At 41.1% G+C, this 20150-nt stretch overlaps 1 protein-coding gene across 1 annotated transcript in view; it reads left to right on the forward strand.

Moving 5' to 3' along the window:
- Nucleotides 1–200: 200 nt before the first annotated feature.
- The window catches only part of LOC308091601 (uncharacterized protein), a gene marked incomplete at its 5' end in the record, with an annotated part of 60873 nt that continues 40923 nt past the window's right edge, over nt 201–20150 (forward strand). The window contains 15 exons of the mRNA XM_080437263.1: nt 201–276; nt 4863–5106; nt 5654–5768; nt 6083–6170; nt 6676–6809; nt 8058–8187; nt 11435–11560; nt 12466–12580; nt 13269–13419; nt 14034–14147; nt 14800–14869; nt 15539–15676; nt 16611–16775; nt 17696–17790; nt 18674–18800. Of these exons, the coding sequence (XP_080293389.1) occupies nt 201–276; nt 4863–5106; nt 5654–5768; nt 6083–6170; nt 6676–6809; nt 8058–8187; nt 11435–11560; nt 12466–12580; nt 13269–13419; nt 14034–14147; nt 14800–14869; nt 15539–15676; nt 16611–16775; nt 17696–17790; nt 18674–18800 (1888 nt within the window). The remainder of the gene's footprint in view (nt 277–4862; nt 5107–5653; nt 5769–6082; nt 6171–6675; nt 6810–8057; nt 8188–11434; nt 11561–12465; nt 12581–13268; nt 13420–14033; nt 14148–14799; nt 14870–15538; nt 15677–16610; nt 16776–17695; nt 17791–18673; nt 18801–20150) is intronic.

Here is a 20150-nt window from a genome sequence, read left to right on the forward strand (position 1 = left end):
ACCTGTCATTCACACGTCAAACAGCTGGTAGACGCACTGGTAGTGTGTGTGTGTGTCAATTAAGATAAGAAGACTGGAGCAGAGCGTCAGAGGAGGGGGGCGGGACTTCCTGTAAGGTGGTCCAGTATAAGAGGCAGCGATTGGCCGTGGAGTGGCACAGCTGACAGGCAGACAGGCAGACAGACAGACAGACAGCAGTCATGGAGTCATGGATCTGCTGGGTCCTAGTGGCCGCCTCTCTCACCTGGAGCACCACCGTAGTACAAGCCAGACAAGGTAAGATCCATTGTTACTCACATGTGTTAGTTTTAAAAAAGGTTATTTAACTTTAAAACACTCCTGGGCCAGTGGGCCTATTTTTGGACAATTCCACTAAATATTATGTTCGTGGTCATCATGCAGGGGCGTAACACCAAATTCTGGGCCCTGGGGACAATTTTTTATTTATTTTTTTCTGGGGCCCTAGTAACTCAGTCCCACTTACACCCCCCCTGTGACGCCCCTGTATCATGCATCCCTCACACCCTCATAACCTCCAACGTGGTTGTTGTGCCGACAACGCTCTAAACGTACACAGTTTTAAAAGTTGCTTGATTCAATATTTTGATATTTGATGTATTATTGATAATAATAACCCGCTTTAATTTAAAATTCCACGTTAACCACGTTAGGCTCATTGAAAACACAAGTCCTCGCTTCCGGTGACTGATTTGTCCTTTATTATATTATAGTGTTTAAAGTGGTAAAACCGTTCGCTTGTTTTTGGGCTTGTTTTCGTGGACCTGGCTGCCTGTTTCTTTTGGCACAATCTGGCATAACTGATAACTTTCCATCTCTTGACTCAACCCCGGCCCGTAGCGTCTTTCTTTTCACTTTTGACCAATTTTGTTTTGTCGTTATGCCAATTGATGCCTCCCCACACACATTGCTGTGTTGTCACTATTCAGACAGATGCCAAGCTCATTTGTTGATCTGGCATCCAATAGTTTCTACAGTTTCAATGTACAGATTTTTATTTTGATAGTATATTGTTTAGACTGATGCTAGGTTCTTGGTTTACCTGTGATCCTATAGTTTACTGAGACACTACACCGTCTCTCTGCATTCTATGATCCTATAGTTTACTGAGACACTACACTGTCTCTCTGTATTCTATGATCCTATAGTTTACTGAGACACTACACCGTCTCTCTGCATTCTATGATCCTATAGTTTACTGAGACACTACACTGTCTCTCTGTATTCTATGATCCTATAGTTTACTGAGACACTACACTGTCTCTCTGTATTCTATGATCCTATAGTTTACTGAGACACTACACTGTCTCTGTATTCTATGATCCTATAGTTTACTGAGACACTACACCGTCTCTCTGTATTCTATGATCCTATAGTTTACTGAGACACTACACTGTCTCTGTATTCTATGATCCTATAGTTTACTGAGACACTACACTGTCTCTCTGTATTCTATGATCCTATAGTTTACTGAGACACTACACCGTCTCTCTGTATTCTATGATCCTATAGTTTACTGAGACACTACACCGTCTCTCTGTATTCTATGATCCTATAGTTTACTGAGACACTACACTGTCTCTCTGTATTCTATGATCCTATAGTTTACTGAGACACTACACCGTCTCTCTGTATTCTATGATCCTATAGTTTACTGAGACACTACACTGTCTCTGTATTCTATGATCCTATAGTTTACTGAGACACTACACCGTCTCTCTGTATTCTATGATCCTATAGTTTACTGAGACACTACACCGTCTCTCTGTATTCTATGATCCTATAGTTTACTGAGTCACTACACCGTCTCTCTGTATTCTATGATCCTATAGTTTACTGAGACACTACACTGTCTCTCTGTATTCTATGATCCTATAGTTTACTGAGACACTACACTGTCTCTCTGTATTCTATGATCCTATAGTTTACTGAGACACTACACTGTCTCTCTGTATTCTATGATCCTATAGTTTACTGAGACACTACACTGTCTCTCTGTATTCTATGATCCTATAGTTTACTGAGACACTACACTGTCACTGTCTCTCTGTATTCTATGAACCTATAGTTTACTGAGACACTACACTGTCTCTCTGTATTCTATGATCCTATAGTTTACTGAGACACTACACTGTCTCTGTATTCTATGATCCTATAGTTTACTGAGACACTACACCGTCTCTCTGTATTCTATGATCCTATAGTTTACTGAGACACTACACCGTCTCTCTGTATTCTATGATCCTATAGTTTACTGAGACACTACACCGTCTCTCTGTATTCTATGATCCTATAGTTTACTGAGACACTACACCGTCTCTCTGTATTCTATGATCCTATAGTTTACTGAGACACTACACTGTCTCTCTGTATTCTATGATCCTATAGTTTACTGAGACACTACACCGTCTCTCTGTATTCTATGATCCTATAGTTTACTGAGACACTACACTGTCTCTGTATTCTATGATCCTATAGTTTACTGAGACACTACACCGTCTCTCTGTATTCTATGATCCTATAGTTTACTGAGACACTACACCGTCTCTCTGTATTCTATGATCCTATAGTTTACTGAGTCACTACACCGTCTCTCTGTATTCTATGATCCTATAGTTTACTGAGACACTACACCGTCTCTCTGTATTCTATGATCCTATAGTTTACTGAGACACTACACTGTCTCTCTGTATTCTATGATCCTATAGTTTACTGAGACACTACACCGTCTCTCTGTATTCTATGATCCTATAGTTTACTGAGACACTACACCGTCTCTCTGTATTCTATGATCCTATAGTTTACTGAGACACTACACTGTCTCTCTGTATTCTATGATCCTATAGTTTACTGAGACACTACACTGTCTCTCTGTATTCTATGATCCTATAGTTTACTGAGACACTACACTGTCTCTCTGTATTCTATGATCCTATAGTTTACTGAGACACTACACCGTCTCTCTGTATTCTATGATCCTATAGTTTACTGAGACACTACACCGTCTCTCTGTATTCTATGATCCTATAGTTTACTGAGACACTACACCGTCTCTCTGTATTCTATGATCCTATAGTTTACTGAGACACTACACCGTCTCTCTGTATTCGATGATCCTATAGTTTACTGAGACACTACACCGTCTCTCTGTATTCTATGATCCTATAGTTTACTGAGACACTACACTGTCTCTGTATTCTATGATCCTATAGTTTACTGAAACACTACACTGTCTCTCTGTATTCTATGATCCTATAGTTTACTGGGACACTACACTGTCTCTCTGTATTCTATGATCCTATAGTTTACTGAGACACTACACTGTCTCTCTGTATTCTATGATCCTATAGTTTACTGAGACACTACACTGTCTCTCTGTATTCTATGATCCTATAGTTTACTGAGACACTACACTGTCTCTGTATTCTATGATCCTATAGTTTACTGAGACACTACACTGTCTCTCTGTATTCTATTATCCTATAGTTTACTGAGACACTACACCGTCTCTCTGTATTCTATGATCCTATAGTTTACTGAAACACTACACTGTCTCTCTGTATTCTATGATCCTATAGTTTACTGAGACACTACACTGTCTCTGTATTCTATGATCCTATAGTTTACTGAGACACTACACTGTCTCTCTGTATTCTATGATCCTATAGTTTACTGAGACACTACACTGTCTATGTATTCTATGATCCTATAGTTTACTGAGACACTACACTGTCTCTCTGTATTCTATGATCCTATAGTTTACTGAGACACTACACCGTCTCTCTGTATTCTATGATCCTATAGTTTACTGAGACACTACACCGTCTCTCTGTATTCTATGATCCTATAGTTTACTGAGACACTACACTGTCTCTCTGTATTCTATGATCCTATAGTTTACTGAGACACTACACCGTCTCTCTGTATTCTATGATCCTATAGTTTACTGAGACACTACACTGTCTCTCTGCATTCTATGATCCTATAGTTTACTGAGACACTACACTGTCTCTCTGCATTCTATGTATGTTTTTACCTTGCTTATTGTCAGTTGCTCTGGATAAAGAGTGTCTGATAAATGACTACATTGTGATGTTCTAAAATGTTCTAAAACTTAAAAGCCATTATTTAATTGTTTTCAAAAGTATCAAATGTGACACGTTGAACAGCAAATGTATTTGCTCTTTTTCGTATGATGAAGTGTGGTTTAAGTAGTTATGATTTGTTAACAATCGAATCCTGCTTATTCATGTATAAAAGTGGGTAGGATTAATTGTTACTGACAAACAAAAATCACATTAAATCACTGTTAACTTATTGTGTCAGTTGTCATGATCATCATCATCATCATTTCTTTAACTCAAGACTATGTTCACATGGTATGGAGCACAGATTCATAAATAGACAGTAAATACAATACATAACAATATTCGTAGAGACGTAGCAAAAGGCATGACTGAAAACCTATGTAGAATATTTTTTCAGAAAAGCACCCGATTTGCAAATAACTTTTGGCTTATCGAATTGCTTATCAGATTGCAGTAATACGATTAATTCAAGGGTAAGTTAAAGTACTTTGGCAGATAATGTTTGTCTAAAATTCATAATGCTAACATTCTTGCACTCAAACAAAGCATGAAACTCATCCCCAATTCGGTTGTCGTTACATAAATGTCATAACCATGCATGGCTTCTTTCCAGCCGTGTATATCTGGCGGTAACCTTTGGAATTCTCCTATTATTCACCCCAAAACTACAAATGGCCTATATTTGTAGTCTACTATTCTTATGGTTTTCACACAACAGTCTCAATAAGTTTCTGTCCTGGTTTTGTCGGTCTGCAGCTCAGAACCATGTGAGCAGCATCTGCAGCGCGTGGGGCAGGCAGCACTACAAGACGTTTGACGGCTCAGTGTTCCAGTTCCCCGGTCAGTGTGAGTACAACCTGGTGTCCGACTGCCACGACACCTACCAGCGCTTCTCCCTCCACGTCAGGAGGGGGCGCTCCAGAGTCCTCTACCTGCTGGGAGCCGTCAACGACGTCACCTTCCACATGTCCAACGACACCGTCACTGTCAACGGAAAGCCGTAAGTTAAGCGCTATTAATTTTAATTGTAATTTTGATTTTAAAATCTATTTTTATGTATTTATGTATTTATTTATGGTTGATTAAATAAGTGTTGCTATCAGTGGTGTAAAGCAACTAGTACTTATACTCAAGTACTGCACTTAAGTACAATCTTTATCAGTAATTTTACTTTACTGGAGTATTTCCAATTTTCAGTACTTTTACTTCTACTCCACTACATCTCAGAGGCAAATATTGTACTTTTACTCCACTACAATTATTTGAAAACTTTAGTTACTTAGCAGATTGTAATTATTATTACGAAACATATTACCCACTTCAGCTCTATATACATTACATTACATTTGAAAACTTGTGAAATGGGACATTCTGCACAATGAGTGCTTTCTACTTTTGGTACTTTAAGTACATTTTTATACCAATACTTTTGTACTTTTTCTTGTAACAGAGTATTTTTTTACATTGCAGTATTGATACTTTTACTTAAGTGAAAAAATGTAGTACTTTTTTCCACCACTGAATAAATATGTGTTGTTTCCTCCTAGCATTGACTTGCCGTACTATGATGGAGGAATCCAGCTGGAGAGAAATGCCGTTTACACCAAACTACAGGCCAGAGCTGGAATCACCATCATGTGGAACGGAGATGATGCGGTCATGGTACAGTACAACATACAATGACATACAAATACAATCATTTACATTAGTACTCTCCCTCCAGAGTTTGCCAATCGTACTTGTCATTCCTAAGCCAAAAATGTGATGACCAGCGGACCGGTAGGCAGCGGTTCCGGTAGGAGACACAAAGGAGACTCTTTGTGTCTCCTACCGGTCATCAAATTATTGTCTTAGGAATGAGACAAAAACAAAAAAAAAATCCATAAATTCAAGTCTCCATGGGGTGACTGATTGATAGAAAAAAAGTCATTTTAGGGGTGAACTGTCCCTTTAATGTATCTATGCTGTACTTCTAGGTGGAGCTGGATCCAGAGTTTGCTAATCGTACCTGTGGTCTGTGTGGAGACTTCAACGGTGTGGTCGACAACGAGTTCATTCATAAAGGTGTGTGTGTGTGTGTGTGTGTGTGTGTGTGTGTGTGTGTGTGTGTGTGTGTGTGTGTGTGTGTGTGTGTGTGTGTGTGTGTGTGTGTGTGTGTGTGTGTGTGTGTGTGTGTGTGTGTGTGTGTGTGTGTGTGTGTGTGTGTGTGTGTGTGTTTCTGGGGGTCCATGGAACAACATATTTTGAGATAGGGGTCTGTGGCCAAATACATATAATTTTGGGGGTCCTTGACATGAAAAAGTTTGGGAACCACTGATATAGCAACATACGTGTTTTCAAAAAACGGTTAGGATTTAGAAGACATTTGTAGAATATCTATCCATAGATTTGGACAAATTTTCACGATTAAAAAAATAAACTGCAGATCTACAAGCTCATGAGCTTTTATATCTGCTATTTTTTTAACAGCCAAAGAAATCTAAAAATGACACAGATGCGTTCCCGGTCTTAGTGGATAAAGCACGTTAAGGTTTGGTTTATGATACTAATTTACATATTCATAATGCAGATCGCAGGATTCCTCCGGTAGAGTTCGGTAACAGACAGAGGGTTCATCGTGCTGAGGATGAGTGTGAAGACCCTTACGAAGAGGAAGATGAAACGGACGATGCTGAGACCCTCGTGGACCCCTGTCAGGAGTTTGTAAGTATTCACTTCAACGACCACGGACCCCCGTTTGTAGTGGAGGGGGGGTCCACAACCTATACATTCTGTCTGTGACCGTTCTCTGACTAAGATGTTTTGATGATTGATTGATTTGACTTCCTATGGACCTTTTATAAAAGATTCCACTCCCAGGTCCCTCCCAAACATCTCAGCATGTTTATGAGGCTTTAAAGCTTTCATGACATTCAGTTTTACAACACATTAAAAGTGTTTGTCATGGTCTTCAAACGTGTATAAAAGGTTTTAACTGAAAATTCCACTCCAGTGAGCCATTGCAGGTGTTTTTCTCTCACATTTCTAAAGCCTTTTCAACTGCAATGAAAAAAGAGGGATTTTGCCTGTCAATCATCACCTCTGCTCCGCCCCCCCCCCCCCCCCCCCAAGAAAAGGATAGGGGAGGGGCGAGGAGGAGAGTGGGTGGGATTAATGGCCTGTGACTTCACTGTCCAAGGGCCAATCACTTTTCAGCCTAAGTATTCAGAAAACCCCAGACCACAGAAAATCCACTGAATGTTCAAAGTTCAGATTTTTTGGGTCTAATTGAGGTCATAAAACCCCCCAAAAAACATAAAAATAAAAAAAGTGAAACTGAATGTCATAGAACCTTTAAGGCAGCTCTCCACCTCACCAATTTTGGGCCGACTTCAGAGTTGCAAAGCGCTGGAAAGCGTCTCTTGCCGACAACCTGTCGTCGATAGCACTGTGTCGTCGGTCGGGACTCGCAGATTTCCGTGGATGACAAACCGAGCAGGTTCGGTCGTTGGGCCGACTGGTAGAGCTGTCGATAGGCGTGGGGTAGTGAAGAGGGGGGGAGAGGGGATGTAAAGGTTTGGTTCGAGCTAGCTCCGGTGTTGCCAGATTATGTGAGTGAAACAAGCGACCAGGTCGATGAAAAGAAGCGCAAAAGAAGCGACCAGTTTCACCACTTGACCCTATATCAACTATTTTCAAAAAGAATCTTGAAAGCAAGCTCAAATAAGCAACTATACTTCAGAAACAAGCCCAAACACTCTCTCTCTCTCTCTCTCTCTCTCTCTCTCTCTCTCTCTCTCTCTCTCTCTCTCTCTCTCTCTCTCTCTCTCTCTCTCTCTCTCTCTCTCTCTCTCTCAGAGAGGTGTGTGTGAGCGCCTGTGGTCCACAGAGTCGTGGAGGTCTTGCAGATCTGTGCTGAGCGCGGAGCCCTACATTCAGACGTGCGTGCAGGACATGTGTGCGTGTGAGGAGGAGGAGAAAAACAGCAGCAACAGCACCACCCAGAGGCAGGGCTGCGTATGCCACACCCTGGGGGAGTATTCACGCCAGTGCTCCCATGCAGGAGGTCAGCCTGCAGACTGGAGGAGGCCAGGCTTCTGTGGTGAGTTATACTCGGTGGTGCAAAGTAAAGGAGTACATTTACTCAAGAACTGTACTTGAGCAAAGATTGTTGGTATTTTTTTTACTTTACTAGAGTATTTCCAATTTCAGTACTTTTACTTCTACTCCACTGGGCCTACACCTCAGAGGCAAATTTTGTACTTTTACTCCACTACAATTACTTGAAAACTTTAGTTACTAGTTACTTTTCAGATATAAATTATTATATTATAAAACATACATTAACCTCTTTAGCCCTATTTTATACCTTTTTTCTATAGCCGATCTACAAGCTCACAACGCGTCACGATGCGACGCGTTGTGAGCTTGTAGATCTGCTATTTTCAAATATTTTTGTACTTTTACTTTTGGTAGCCTACTATATTTTGATGCCAATACTTTTGTACTTTTACTTTAGAATTTTTAGAATTTTAGAAAAATTCCAGACTTTTATTTGTAACAGAGTATTTCTGCATTGCAGTATTGATACTTTTACTTAAGTAAAAAAAATGCAGTACATTTTCCACCACCGGTTCTTACCATTAAAAAAAACAAAAACATATACTTTCCTCTTAATTCATATTTCCCTCAATTGAAACAACCCCTGGATACGGTTTGGTAACTGTTTTTGAGTGGTGCCAACCACTCCTTCAAGTGACTGTGTGGCTGTGAGTGTGTGGGTCTGCGCATAGATATATATATAAAGGCGAGATGACTCACCCGCGCTGCTGGCCAATGGAGTACGACGTTGCCACATGGCGGCCATCTTGAAACAGTCATTCATAACATTATGTCTATGGTGCATATACTTTAAAATAACCATAGCGTGCTCAATTTTCATCCGATTTTCAAACGGTTTGGTGTGTTGTAAACACCAAAGATGTAGTTATGATACTGCATACTTAAAATTATATTTAAAAAAAAAACATGATTATAATTATAAGTATGCAGTATCATAACTACATCTTTGGTGTTTACAACACACCAAACCGTTTGAAAATCGGATGAAAATTGAGCACGCTATGGTTATTTCAAAGTATATGCACCATAGACATAATGTTATGAAAGATGGCCGCGGTTGAGCTACGCTTGCACCGCCCCCTTGAGCCATCTAGCCTTTATATATATCTATGGGTCTGCGTGTATGTATGCACACGGCAACAACAGCTGCAGCTGATTGCAACACAAAGATGCAACCAGTTACACTAATTAAACACAAATAGGAGACACCACTCACTTCACTGGGTGTGATTTTTGAGTTGTGCTATAGCCACTCCAAGGACTGATTTTGTGTGTGGGTCTGTCCATCCGTCCGTTTGAGCACGACCTCAACAGCTGCGGCTGATTGCAACACAAAGATGCAACCACTTAACCTCGCGTCACCAGTCTTTCCACCTCGGAGGAAAGCCTGGTATGCGTTACTAAATACCCATATGATCCGGTCTAGGCCACGCCTACTGAAAAAAGAAAAAAGAAAAAAAATCTTTTACCGGATTTTGCCCATCCGGTTTTGCGGTGCCGCTTTGTTTTGGTTCCCCAATCCCTATTTAAATGGAATAGAATTTCCCCATGGGATAATACAGACGCTGAATAGTCTCCGGATAGTGCACGCACATTTATATTTAAAAAATAAGCTAAACCATGCCGCATGAAGGATTTTATTAGGACGGACCTATTTTGGGGTGAGTCAGGGTGAGGTCTTTCCGGCTCTGCCCATCCGGCCGCTTGATGACGCGGATGACGTGCCTGGTGACGTAGAGTTACTTCCGCTCCCGACCGGATCATACATAGACATATAAAGGTAGACGCCTCCTTCGGCTCTGAGGCATTGGTATCACGGGGGCCATTCTAGCGTAGGAAAGCTTCCCTGAAGCTTCCGCGTGTGTCACAGAAGGGGGCGTTCGGTAGGCCAATCAGAGGCAGGTGGGGGCGGGACAACTAGATTCTGACAGGTCTTAGAAAAGACGCACTGTGATTGGCCAGTAGTCAATGCGCTGTGAGCGCTGTGATTGGCCAGTAGTCACTTTGAGTGTCCGTTTGCCTACGCGAAAATGGCGGCCGCGATACGAGTTGCTCCAACGAACTGCAGAGGCCAATGAGGTATCTAGGTTTCTATATCTATGGGATCATAGACCCGAAAAGATATGCTGCCCAGGCTAGTTACACTAATTATACACAAACAGGAGTGCAACACACACACACACACACACACACACACACACACACACACACACACACACACACACACACACACACACACACACACACACACACACACACACACACACACACACACACTAAAATGACCGCTCTACAATTTGAGTAAACATACTTAAAAGTACTTAAAAGTAACTTAAGTGAGTTAAAATATTTAAAAGATGTTTCTGCCAATATAAAGTTATTTTAAAGCAGTCTTAGGCTAATAGCTTAATGAAATGAACTCATGAAAGGCACCACTCTCTTCACACTGGGTGTGATTTTTTGCTCTGTACATAGTTTTGAACTCAACCAGGCCCTTACATATATAGATAGATATTTCACTTTCAAAAAAACTTTGGGTCATTTTATCGTCTACTCAGGCTTTTGAGAGCCCCCCAGACCGTTTTTAAGTTAATTGATTTAGTATTCAGATATTTGATAATCATTTTATCAGACACGCACCCTTCCTATACAAACCCATTATAACTTCAAACTCCATTTTTAACCCGTTAGATTCATCAAAAACACCCGTCCTTGGTTCTGCTGACTCACCCTGCCCTCCTAATACGTGAGGGGGCCGTGGTTTTTCGATTACTTTTTTCATTTATTTTATTTTATTTTTTTATTGTATTTAATTTTTTCCATTTTCCAAAAAATATATAAAAAATAAATGAAAAAAGTTATCGGAAAAAACACGGCCCACTCGCGTATTAGGAGGGCAGGGTGAGTCACCTGAACCAAGGACGGGTGTTTGTGATGAATCTAACATGTTAAAAATGGAGTTTGAAGTTATAATGGGTTTGTATAGGAAGGGGGCGTGTCTGATAAAATGAATATCAAATATCTAAATACTGAATCAAGCAACTTAAAAACGGTCCGGGGGGCTCACAAAAGCCTGAGTAGACGATAAAATGACCAAAAGTTTTTTTGAAAGTGAAATATCCCTTTAAGTGTATTCAATACAATATAAAGAGTGGGTTTGTTTGGTTCTCTGTAATCAGGTTTATATTATTGCTTCTCTAAATGTTATGTTGTGTGTGTTTCTACAGCCAGACAGTGTCCGTTCAACATGCAGTACCAGGAGAGCGGCTCGCCGTGCGTGGACACGTGCACGCACTCAGACACCAGCTCACTGTGTGAGGAGCACAAGATGGATGGCTGCTTCTGTCCTGCAGGTTAGAACCACGCACACACACACACACACACACACACGCACACGCGCGCGCACACGCGCGCGCACGCACACCAGTGGGGGAAAGTAACGAAGTACATTTACTTAAGTACGATTTTTAGGTATTTGTACTTTACTTGAGTATTTCCAATTTCCAATACTTTTACTTCTACTCCACTACATCTCAGAGGCAAATATTGTACTTTTACTCCACTACAATTACTTGAAAACTTTAGTTACTAGTTACTTTTCAGATATAAATTATGATATTACGAAACATACATTAACCACTTCAGCCCTATTTTATACGTAGGCTATTTGAAAATAGCAGATCTACAAGCTCACAACGCGTCGCTTTGCGACGCGTTGTGAGCTTGTAGATCGGCTATTTTCAAACATTTTTGTACTTTTACTTTGGTGCTTTAAGTACATTTTGATGCCAATACTTCTGTACTTTTACTCAAGTAAATTTAGAATTCCGGACTACTTGTAACAGAGTACTTCTACAGTGCAGTATTGATACTTTTACTTAAGTAAAACATTTGAGTACTTTTTCCACCACTGACGCACACGCACACACACATGCTCACACACGCACGCACGCACGCATGCACGCGCGCGCGCACACACACGCACACACACACACACACACACACACACACACACACTCCTTCGGTACTCTATTGGGACAGTGTTTTCTAATGTGTGTATTTAATCTATAGGACAGAGTTTATAATATATTGTATATTAATCTACAGGGACAGTGTTTATAATATATTGTATATTAATCTACAGGGACAGAGTTTATAATATATTGTATATTAAACTACAGGGACAGTGTTTATAATATATAATATATTAATTTATAGGGACAGTATTTATGATATTAATATTAATATTACTCTCTAGGGACGGTGCTGGATGACATCTCTCACTCTGGCTGCATCCCTCAGTCTGAATGTCAATGTAAACACGACAAAGTCTACAACCCTGGTCAGGTGTTCCAAACGGACAGAGAACAATGGTATGTTTCATCATCATACAAATAACCATATTAAATAATGTATGTTGGGAGTGACTGGTTTGTTTAAAGAGATTCTGGGATCATTTGTCTTGTTTCATAATAATATATGTTTCATATTTTTTTCATATATGTACTCAGTGGTGTAAAGTAACTAAGTACATTTACTCAAGTACTGTACTTAAATACAATTTTGAGGTACTTTTACTTTACTGGAGTATTTCCAATTGTCTATACTTTTACCTCTACTCCACTACATCTCAGAGGCAAATATTGTACTTTTTACTCCACTACAATTATTTGAAAACTTTAGTTACTAGTTACTTTGCTGATATAAATCATTGCATTATAAAACATACATTTACCACTTTAGTCCTATTTCATAACTAGGCTATTTGAAAATAGACGATCTACAAGCTCACAACGTGTCGCATTGCGACACGTTGTGAGCTTGTAGATCTGCTATTTTCAAACATTTTAGTACTTTTACTTTTGGTACTTTCAGTACATTTTGATACCAATACTTTTGCACTTTTACTCAAGTACATTTTGAATTCCGGACTATTACTTGTAACGTAGTACTTCTTGCAGTATTAATACTTTTACTTAAGTAAAACATTTGAGTACTTTTCCCACCACTGCATGTACTGAGGGCAGATGGTAATATAACATTATGTTTTATATATTTCAGCACATGTTCAGAGGGCAGATGGTCGTGTAAGAGCCTTCCCAGCCCGTCTACATGCTCTATTGAGGAGGGTTCACATTTCACCACCTTTGATGGGAAGACCTTCACCTTCCATGGAGACTGTTACTACACCATGGCCAGGGTGGAACCCAAGGTAAAATATATACCATTACTGTTAGAGTAGAGAGCAAGGTCAAATATATACCATTACTGTTAGAGTGGAGAGCAGGGTCAAATATATACCATTACTGTTAGAGTGGAGAGCAAGGTAAAATACATTACTTTCTCTCTTAATAAAGTTGTTTATTTTGTTTTGTTTTGTTGTAAAGCGACTCTGGGTACTATAACAAAAGCGCTATATAAATTTTATGTATTATTATTATTATTATTTGAATTATTTTTATCAGCTCGCGTCAACTCGTCCTTTATCTCAGCCTTGCCTACATGTTGTCAATTATTTGTACGAGCTCTTGTTTTTATTGGATCTTGTTTATTTGATACACTTATTGGTTTTAGCTCTTGCTCATTTGATTTTCCTATTTGTCTCATCTGTTTAAGAAAGTAGGTAGCTGATATATTGCACTTTTACCTTAGCGCTAGGTATACTCTTAGCTGCTTGTTTTAGAAGAGATTGCACTTCAAGTGATTAGTAGTTTTGTTCCCTACCTATGTTGAATGCACTTATTGTAAGTCGCTTTGGATAAAAGCATCTGCTAAATGACCGTAATGTAATGTAATGTCAATCTCATCTTATGTTGTGTACTGCAGGACTCTACGGGGCCCAGGTTCACCGTTCTGGTCCAGTTGGTTCCATGTGTGAACTCAGAGTTCGACACGTGTGTGAAGGCTGTCAGCGTCCTGCTGAACAACGACAGAAACAATGTAAAGCATCCATATCTTTCATCAGTAAAGAAGACATTATATCATCTTTCATCTGTAGAGACTAAAGTTCATATCATCTTTCATCTGTAAAGACCAATGGTTGAAAGTAACTAAGTACATTTACTTAAGTACTGTACTTAAGTAAAATTTTTAGGTATTTGTACTTTACTTGAGTATGTCCAATTTACAATACTTTTACTTCTATCCCACTACATCTCAGAGGCAAATATTGTACTTTTACTTCACTACAATTATTTGAAAACTTTAGTTACTTTTCAATATAAATTATGATATTATGAAACATACATTAACCACTTTAGCCCTATTTTATACATAGGCTATTTGAAAATAGCCGATCTACAAGCTCACAACGCATCGCATCGCGACGCGTTGTGAGCTTGTAGATCTACTATTTTCAAACATTTTAGTACTTTTACTTTTGGTACTTTAAGTACATTTTAATACCAATACTTTTGTACTTTTACTCAAGTAAATTTTGAAATCCGGACTTTTACTTGTAACAAAGTACTTCTACATTGCAGTATTGATACTTTTACTTAAGTAAAACATTTGAGTACTTTTTCCAGCACTGTCTCTATGTATAATATGTATATGTATAATATAAACGTACTGTCATTTGCTGTGATTGCAGGTGTTGACGTTTAAGGCTGACGGCAGTGTGAAACACAACACGCAGAGCATCAAACTGCCATACCACACAGGTAGGATGTTATTATGGATGTATTGTTAAACTGTAAAATGTATTGTATTACCTACATCTCTCATTTGATGTCATTTAACCACCAACATCCACATTCTGGCCAGCATGTCATAATAGGCCAACATTATGTGAAAACATTTTGGTAGAAACCGCAGAACTACAAGCTCACGACGCGTCACGCGACATGCCGTGAGCCTGTCGATAGGCTATTTTCTGTGAGGACATTTTTGGTGTAAGGGAAAGAAGGAGAGGATCAAATACAGAGCCCTGGGGGTTAAAGGGTTAAAGTTGTCAAGACCAAAAACACTTAAAGCTGCACTACACTATATATGTAACTTTCCTGTTCTAACCTGGATTTGAACCTGTGTCTCCTGTGCAAGTGCTAAAATTGTGACAAAATTACATTTTTATACAGTTTACAGTTTTTTGTCGCATTCCTAAGCCAATAATTTCATGACCGTGTGTATTTCCGGTAGGAGACACAAAGAGACTCCTTTGTGTCTCCTACCGGATAGATTAATGAATTGAATTCAAGGCTTCATGGGGTGTGTAATTGATAGAAAATAAGTAATGTTTTGGCTGAACTATTCCTTTAATTCATAAAGAACAGTTACGTGGTGCCACTTTAATTATGGTGTATATTATAATTCATATGTATCTTTGTTTGTAGCGGACGTCAACGTATTCCAGCCCTCCTCCTTTCACATCTTGCTCCAGACCAGTTTCGGGTTGCAGATGCAGGTGCAGCATGTCCCTGTGCTGCAGGTCTATCTGACCCTGGATCAGTCCTACAAGACCAAGGCCACTGGTGAGGATTACATTTACTGTGTGTGTGTGTGTGTGTGTGTGTGTGTGTGTGTGTGTGTGTGTGTGTGTGTGTGTGTGTGTGTGTGTGTGTGTGTGTATGTGTGTGTGCAACCCGATCGCCAGAGGAAACGTTCTCTTTGAACGTTTTTGAAATACCGTGCATAGACAACTGGAAAACCCGAAATTCCGTGCATAGCCGCCTCGCATCTCCCCCATTGTGACTGAACCATTTCGGAGGCGCGCAGTCTCAAGGGAATTGTCGCCACGTAAGGGGCCACCGAGCGAGCTAAAGCGAGCGAGTTGCCGTCCCGAACGTTGCGACATTCCCTTGTGCCTACTCAGCGCCGTTTGAGTTATGCACCGATAGGCACAGAATCGTACATTTTGTTGTGGGGACTGCTCTGCTTCCGGGGTTTTCCGGGTTGCGACTGGTTACGCCCACCGTGGGACTCGCCGTACATATGCACGGAATTTCGGGGTTTCTAGGCGACTATGCACCGAATGACATGCACTGGATCCGTGCAATGTATACTAATTCTCTGGCGATCAGGCTGGTGTGTGTGTGTGTGGTGTGTGTGGTGTGTGTGTGGTGTGCGTGTGTGTGTGTGTGTGTGTGTGTGGTGTCGTGTCGTTTGAATTCTGGACTTTTCCTTGTAACAGAGTATTTATATATTGCAGTATTGATACTTTTACTTAAGTAAAGAATTTGAGCAGTATAAAGGTTAGATACAAGCAGCCATATAACTTCTTCCTCAGTGGGAACTACAACATGGCGCTGGGTGATGACATAACAGTGTGGGTGTGGTTTCAGGGCTGTGTGGGAACTACAACACGGCGCTGGGTGATGACATAACCGTGTGGGTGTGGTTTCAGTGCTGTGTGGGAACTACAACACGGCGCTGGGTGATGACATAACAGTGTGGGTGTGGTTTCAGGTCTGTGTGGGAACTACAACATGGCGCTGGGTGATGACATGAAGAGCCCACAGGGTCTGGTGGAGGGCACCGCCGCCTCCTTCGCCAACTCCTGGAAGAGCAGCCCCACCTGCCAGGACCGACCCGACCGGCTGGACGACCCCTGTGCCATCAGCACGGAGAATGGTAAGCAATCAATCCATCCATCAATCACTGTCTGTCTGTCTGTCTGTCTGTCTGTCTGTCTGTCTTTCTGTCTCAGTGTTGGTTTCGTCGACTAAAACTATGACAAAAAAATGTCTGTCGACTACCTTTTTTCACTGACTAAATAAGTCAACTAAATAAAAGCTAAGCTACGATGACTAAAACTAAGACTAAATATATTGACAATTTTGTCAACAAATAAAAACTAGACAAAAATGTTCCCACTGAGCATTTTTGGGGCTATTAGACGTCTAAAATACGTCTAAGGGCTAGGCTAAAACCGGATTATAATTGGTATAAAAGTGAAAGTTTTTTCAACGTCTATTCTTAGCCTAGACGTTGATTAGCTGTTTTTTAAGCGTCTATATATAGACCGTCTATATCATAGCCGTTGAAATGACGTTTATAATATAAACGGTCTAAATATAGACGCTTAAAAAACAGCTAATCAACGTCTAGGCTAAGAATAGACGTTGAAAAAACGTTCACTTTTAGACCAATTATAACCCAGTTTTAGACAGAGGTCTAATAGACGACTATGGCTCACTGGGTTAGTGAGGCACTAGTGGAGTAGAGATCCAGTAGAACTAAAAGACAAGTCATTTCATGGTTGGTTGCGCTCGGGTGTCAGCCATTACGATGCCATCAAGGCACCGCCAAAGTACATTTTATTTATTTTATTATAAATCAACTGTAGATTTAGTCGGCTAAAACTAGACTAACAACATTTCAGATGACTAAAATATGACTAAAACTAAATGGAATTTGATTCAAAAGACTATGACCAAAACTGAATCAAAATTTCAACACTAGTCTGTCTGTCTGTCTGTCTGTCTGTCTGTCTGTCTGTCTGTCTGTCTGTCTGTCTGTCTGTCTGATGTTCACTGTTCATCTTCCCTCAGAGAAGTATGCTGAACACTGGTGCTCCTTGCTGAGAAAACCCAACGGCACGCTGTCTCAGTGCCACGCCACGGTTGATCCTGACACCTACTACAAGGTACTGTTCAACACTCTGTTGATCCTGACACCTACTACAAGGTACTGTTCAACACTCTGTTGACCCTGACACCTACTACAAGGTACTGTTCAACACTCTGTTGACCCTGGCACCTACTACAAGGTATTGTTCAACACTCTGTTGATCCTGATACCTACTACAAGGTATTGTTCAACACACTGTTGTCTGACTGCATTCAGTTCTGCTTTTATGATGTTTTCTAAAACAAATCGATCTGATTGGCGTAGTACCGTGGTAAAATCCTTGATAAACACACACCTAGGACCGCTTGTATCAGTATCAATGTGCCAACATCTTGTTTACAATATTCACTGTGCCGTTCCATGGATGTATCACGGTTGGAGATGTAGTTTTTCACATGGAGAGGTTAGAGGTTAGAGCGCTCCTATGTGCAAAGGTTCTACTAAACCAACATAGACATACTGCGGCGCGGACCGGACACTCGGTACCTTCCATTTGTACCTGGTTTGTGCTGCCAGTCGAGGGGACTATAGTGTCTTGTAGAAATTACTGTGGATTTTACAACGGCGAAGAGGGTCGGAAGCACTCAGCTTTTTATCGTACGTAACCTATGAAGCCCACTCCACACCAAGGATTCGCCATTTAACTCCTTGCAACATGCAACTACTTGCAACTACTTACAACTACTTGCAACCATTATCCCCAATGGCAGTTGCAAGGAGTTGCATTGGTGTGGTCTGACCTTAAAACAGTTTTGTAGCAAGGAGTTGCGACTAGTTGCATTGGTGCGGTTAGCCGTCGTAAAGTCCACGGAAAACCACGGCCTCCTCGTGGCTTACTGCTTTATTAAACCATCCTGCATTCAGGTCTGTTTGAATCCATCCTCCTCCGTCCTCTACAGCGCTGCATCTATGCCACCTGTAACTGTGAGAGGAGTGAGTCCTGCATGTGTGCCGTGTTCTCCTCCTACGTGAGGGCTTGTGCCTCTAAAGGAGTGTTCCTGACGGGATGGAGAGACCACGTGTGTGGTAAGGATCTGAAGCTACACAGAAGTGGGACAAAAATACATAAAAGGAGGGCTACGGCTCGTGATTAGAATTCAACAGACAAATACACCAGGAACTGTCCCTTTAACGTACACGTGTGCAACTGGCGGCACGGGGGCCGCCAGTTGCCAGTTGCCAGTTGCCAGTTGCCGCCAGTGGCCACCTTCACCTAATGCGGCCCCCAGGTTAATATCTGAATACTGATATATTATTGATTTCAGCTGTTACAATTCCAAACTTGCAAACATGACCCGCTTTAATTACTTCAGTCTATATTAGTAGCAACTAATAGTATATATGTTACAGGGTGAATGGAGAACCAGGTAGATTGAAGAAGGCGCGTTCGTTTTTACCACCCACCCAGCAATTCTGTAGAAGCAACACTAGAGGGAGCCACAAGCCAGGCTTGTGCACAAACATATATGGCTGCGACCACACACACACAGTCACACACACACACACACACACACACACACACACACACACACACACACACACACACACACACACACACACACACACACACACACAGTGATCCATGAAAAGAACTATTCTGTCCCTATCGGTTTACAACTCAAACGGCGCTGAGTCGACAAGTGGAGCATCGGCCGGTCAGCGCGGGCACTCGCGCCTGGAGGCGCGAGGGCGCGCTTCCTCGGCCTCAAGCTCCACTTGTCGGCGCGCCTCCGTCGTGGACAAGCGTGTGCGTGTGCACGCGTGTTCAGCGTTCCCCTAGCGTAGCTTCCTGGTTGCTATGTGGGGGGGAACAACAAAAGACAGGTCCGCGTCGGCACATCAAAGCCCCGCCTCTCTGCGTTCTCCTTCTCCTCCTCCTCCGAGGAGGAGGAGGGTTTATTTCGCGAGGAGGAGCTCCTCCTCGCCTCACGTAATAAACCCCCGCCTCGCAGTGCCGCGTCCTCCTTCTCCTCCTCCTCCTCGCGAGCCTCGCTAATAAACCCTATCTCGAAAAGCCCCGCCTCGCCCCGAAGCCCCGTGCCTAAAAACGAGCGCTCTGTCTTCAATCTACCTGGTTCTCCATTCACCCTGTGACATATAGACTATAGTATTAAAATCCTATTGTCTTTTTTATGTCCAATGTATTGGTATTTAAGTTCATAAAGTTAACATAAGTATAACTAAATGCATTTGAAATTAAATACAAATGTTATTTTTCAGGATTCCAAAAAAAAAAAAAAAAAAAAGGATTCTAATTAAAAAGTTCAAAAACTGCGACGCATTTTGAGCTTGTAGATCGGCTATTTGTGCTACTTTTGTGTGACATAGAATGGCCCGACAGTATATGCAATGTGGCCCTCTGGAGTGAGTGTGGAA

This window comes from Gymnoscopelus braueri (genome assembly GCF_963280865.1).
Source record: "Gymnoscopelus braueri genome assembly, chromosome: 9".
Lineage (NCBI taxonomy): Eukaryota > Metazoa > Chordata > Actinopteri > Myctophiformes > Myctophidae > Gymnoscopelus > Gymnoscopelus braueri.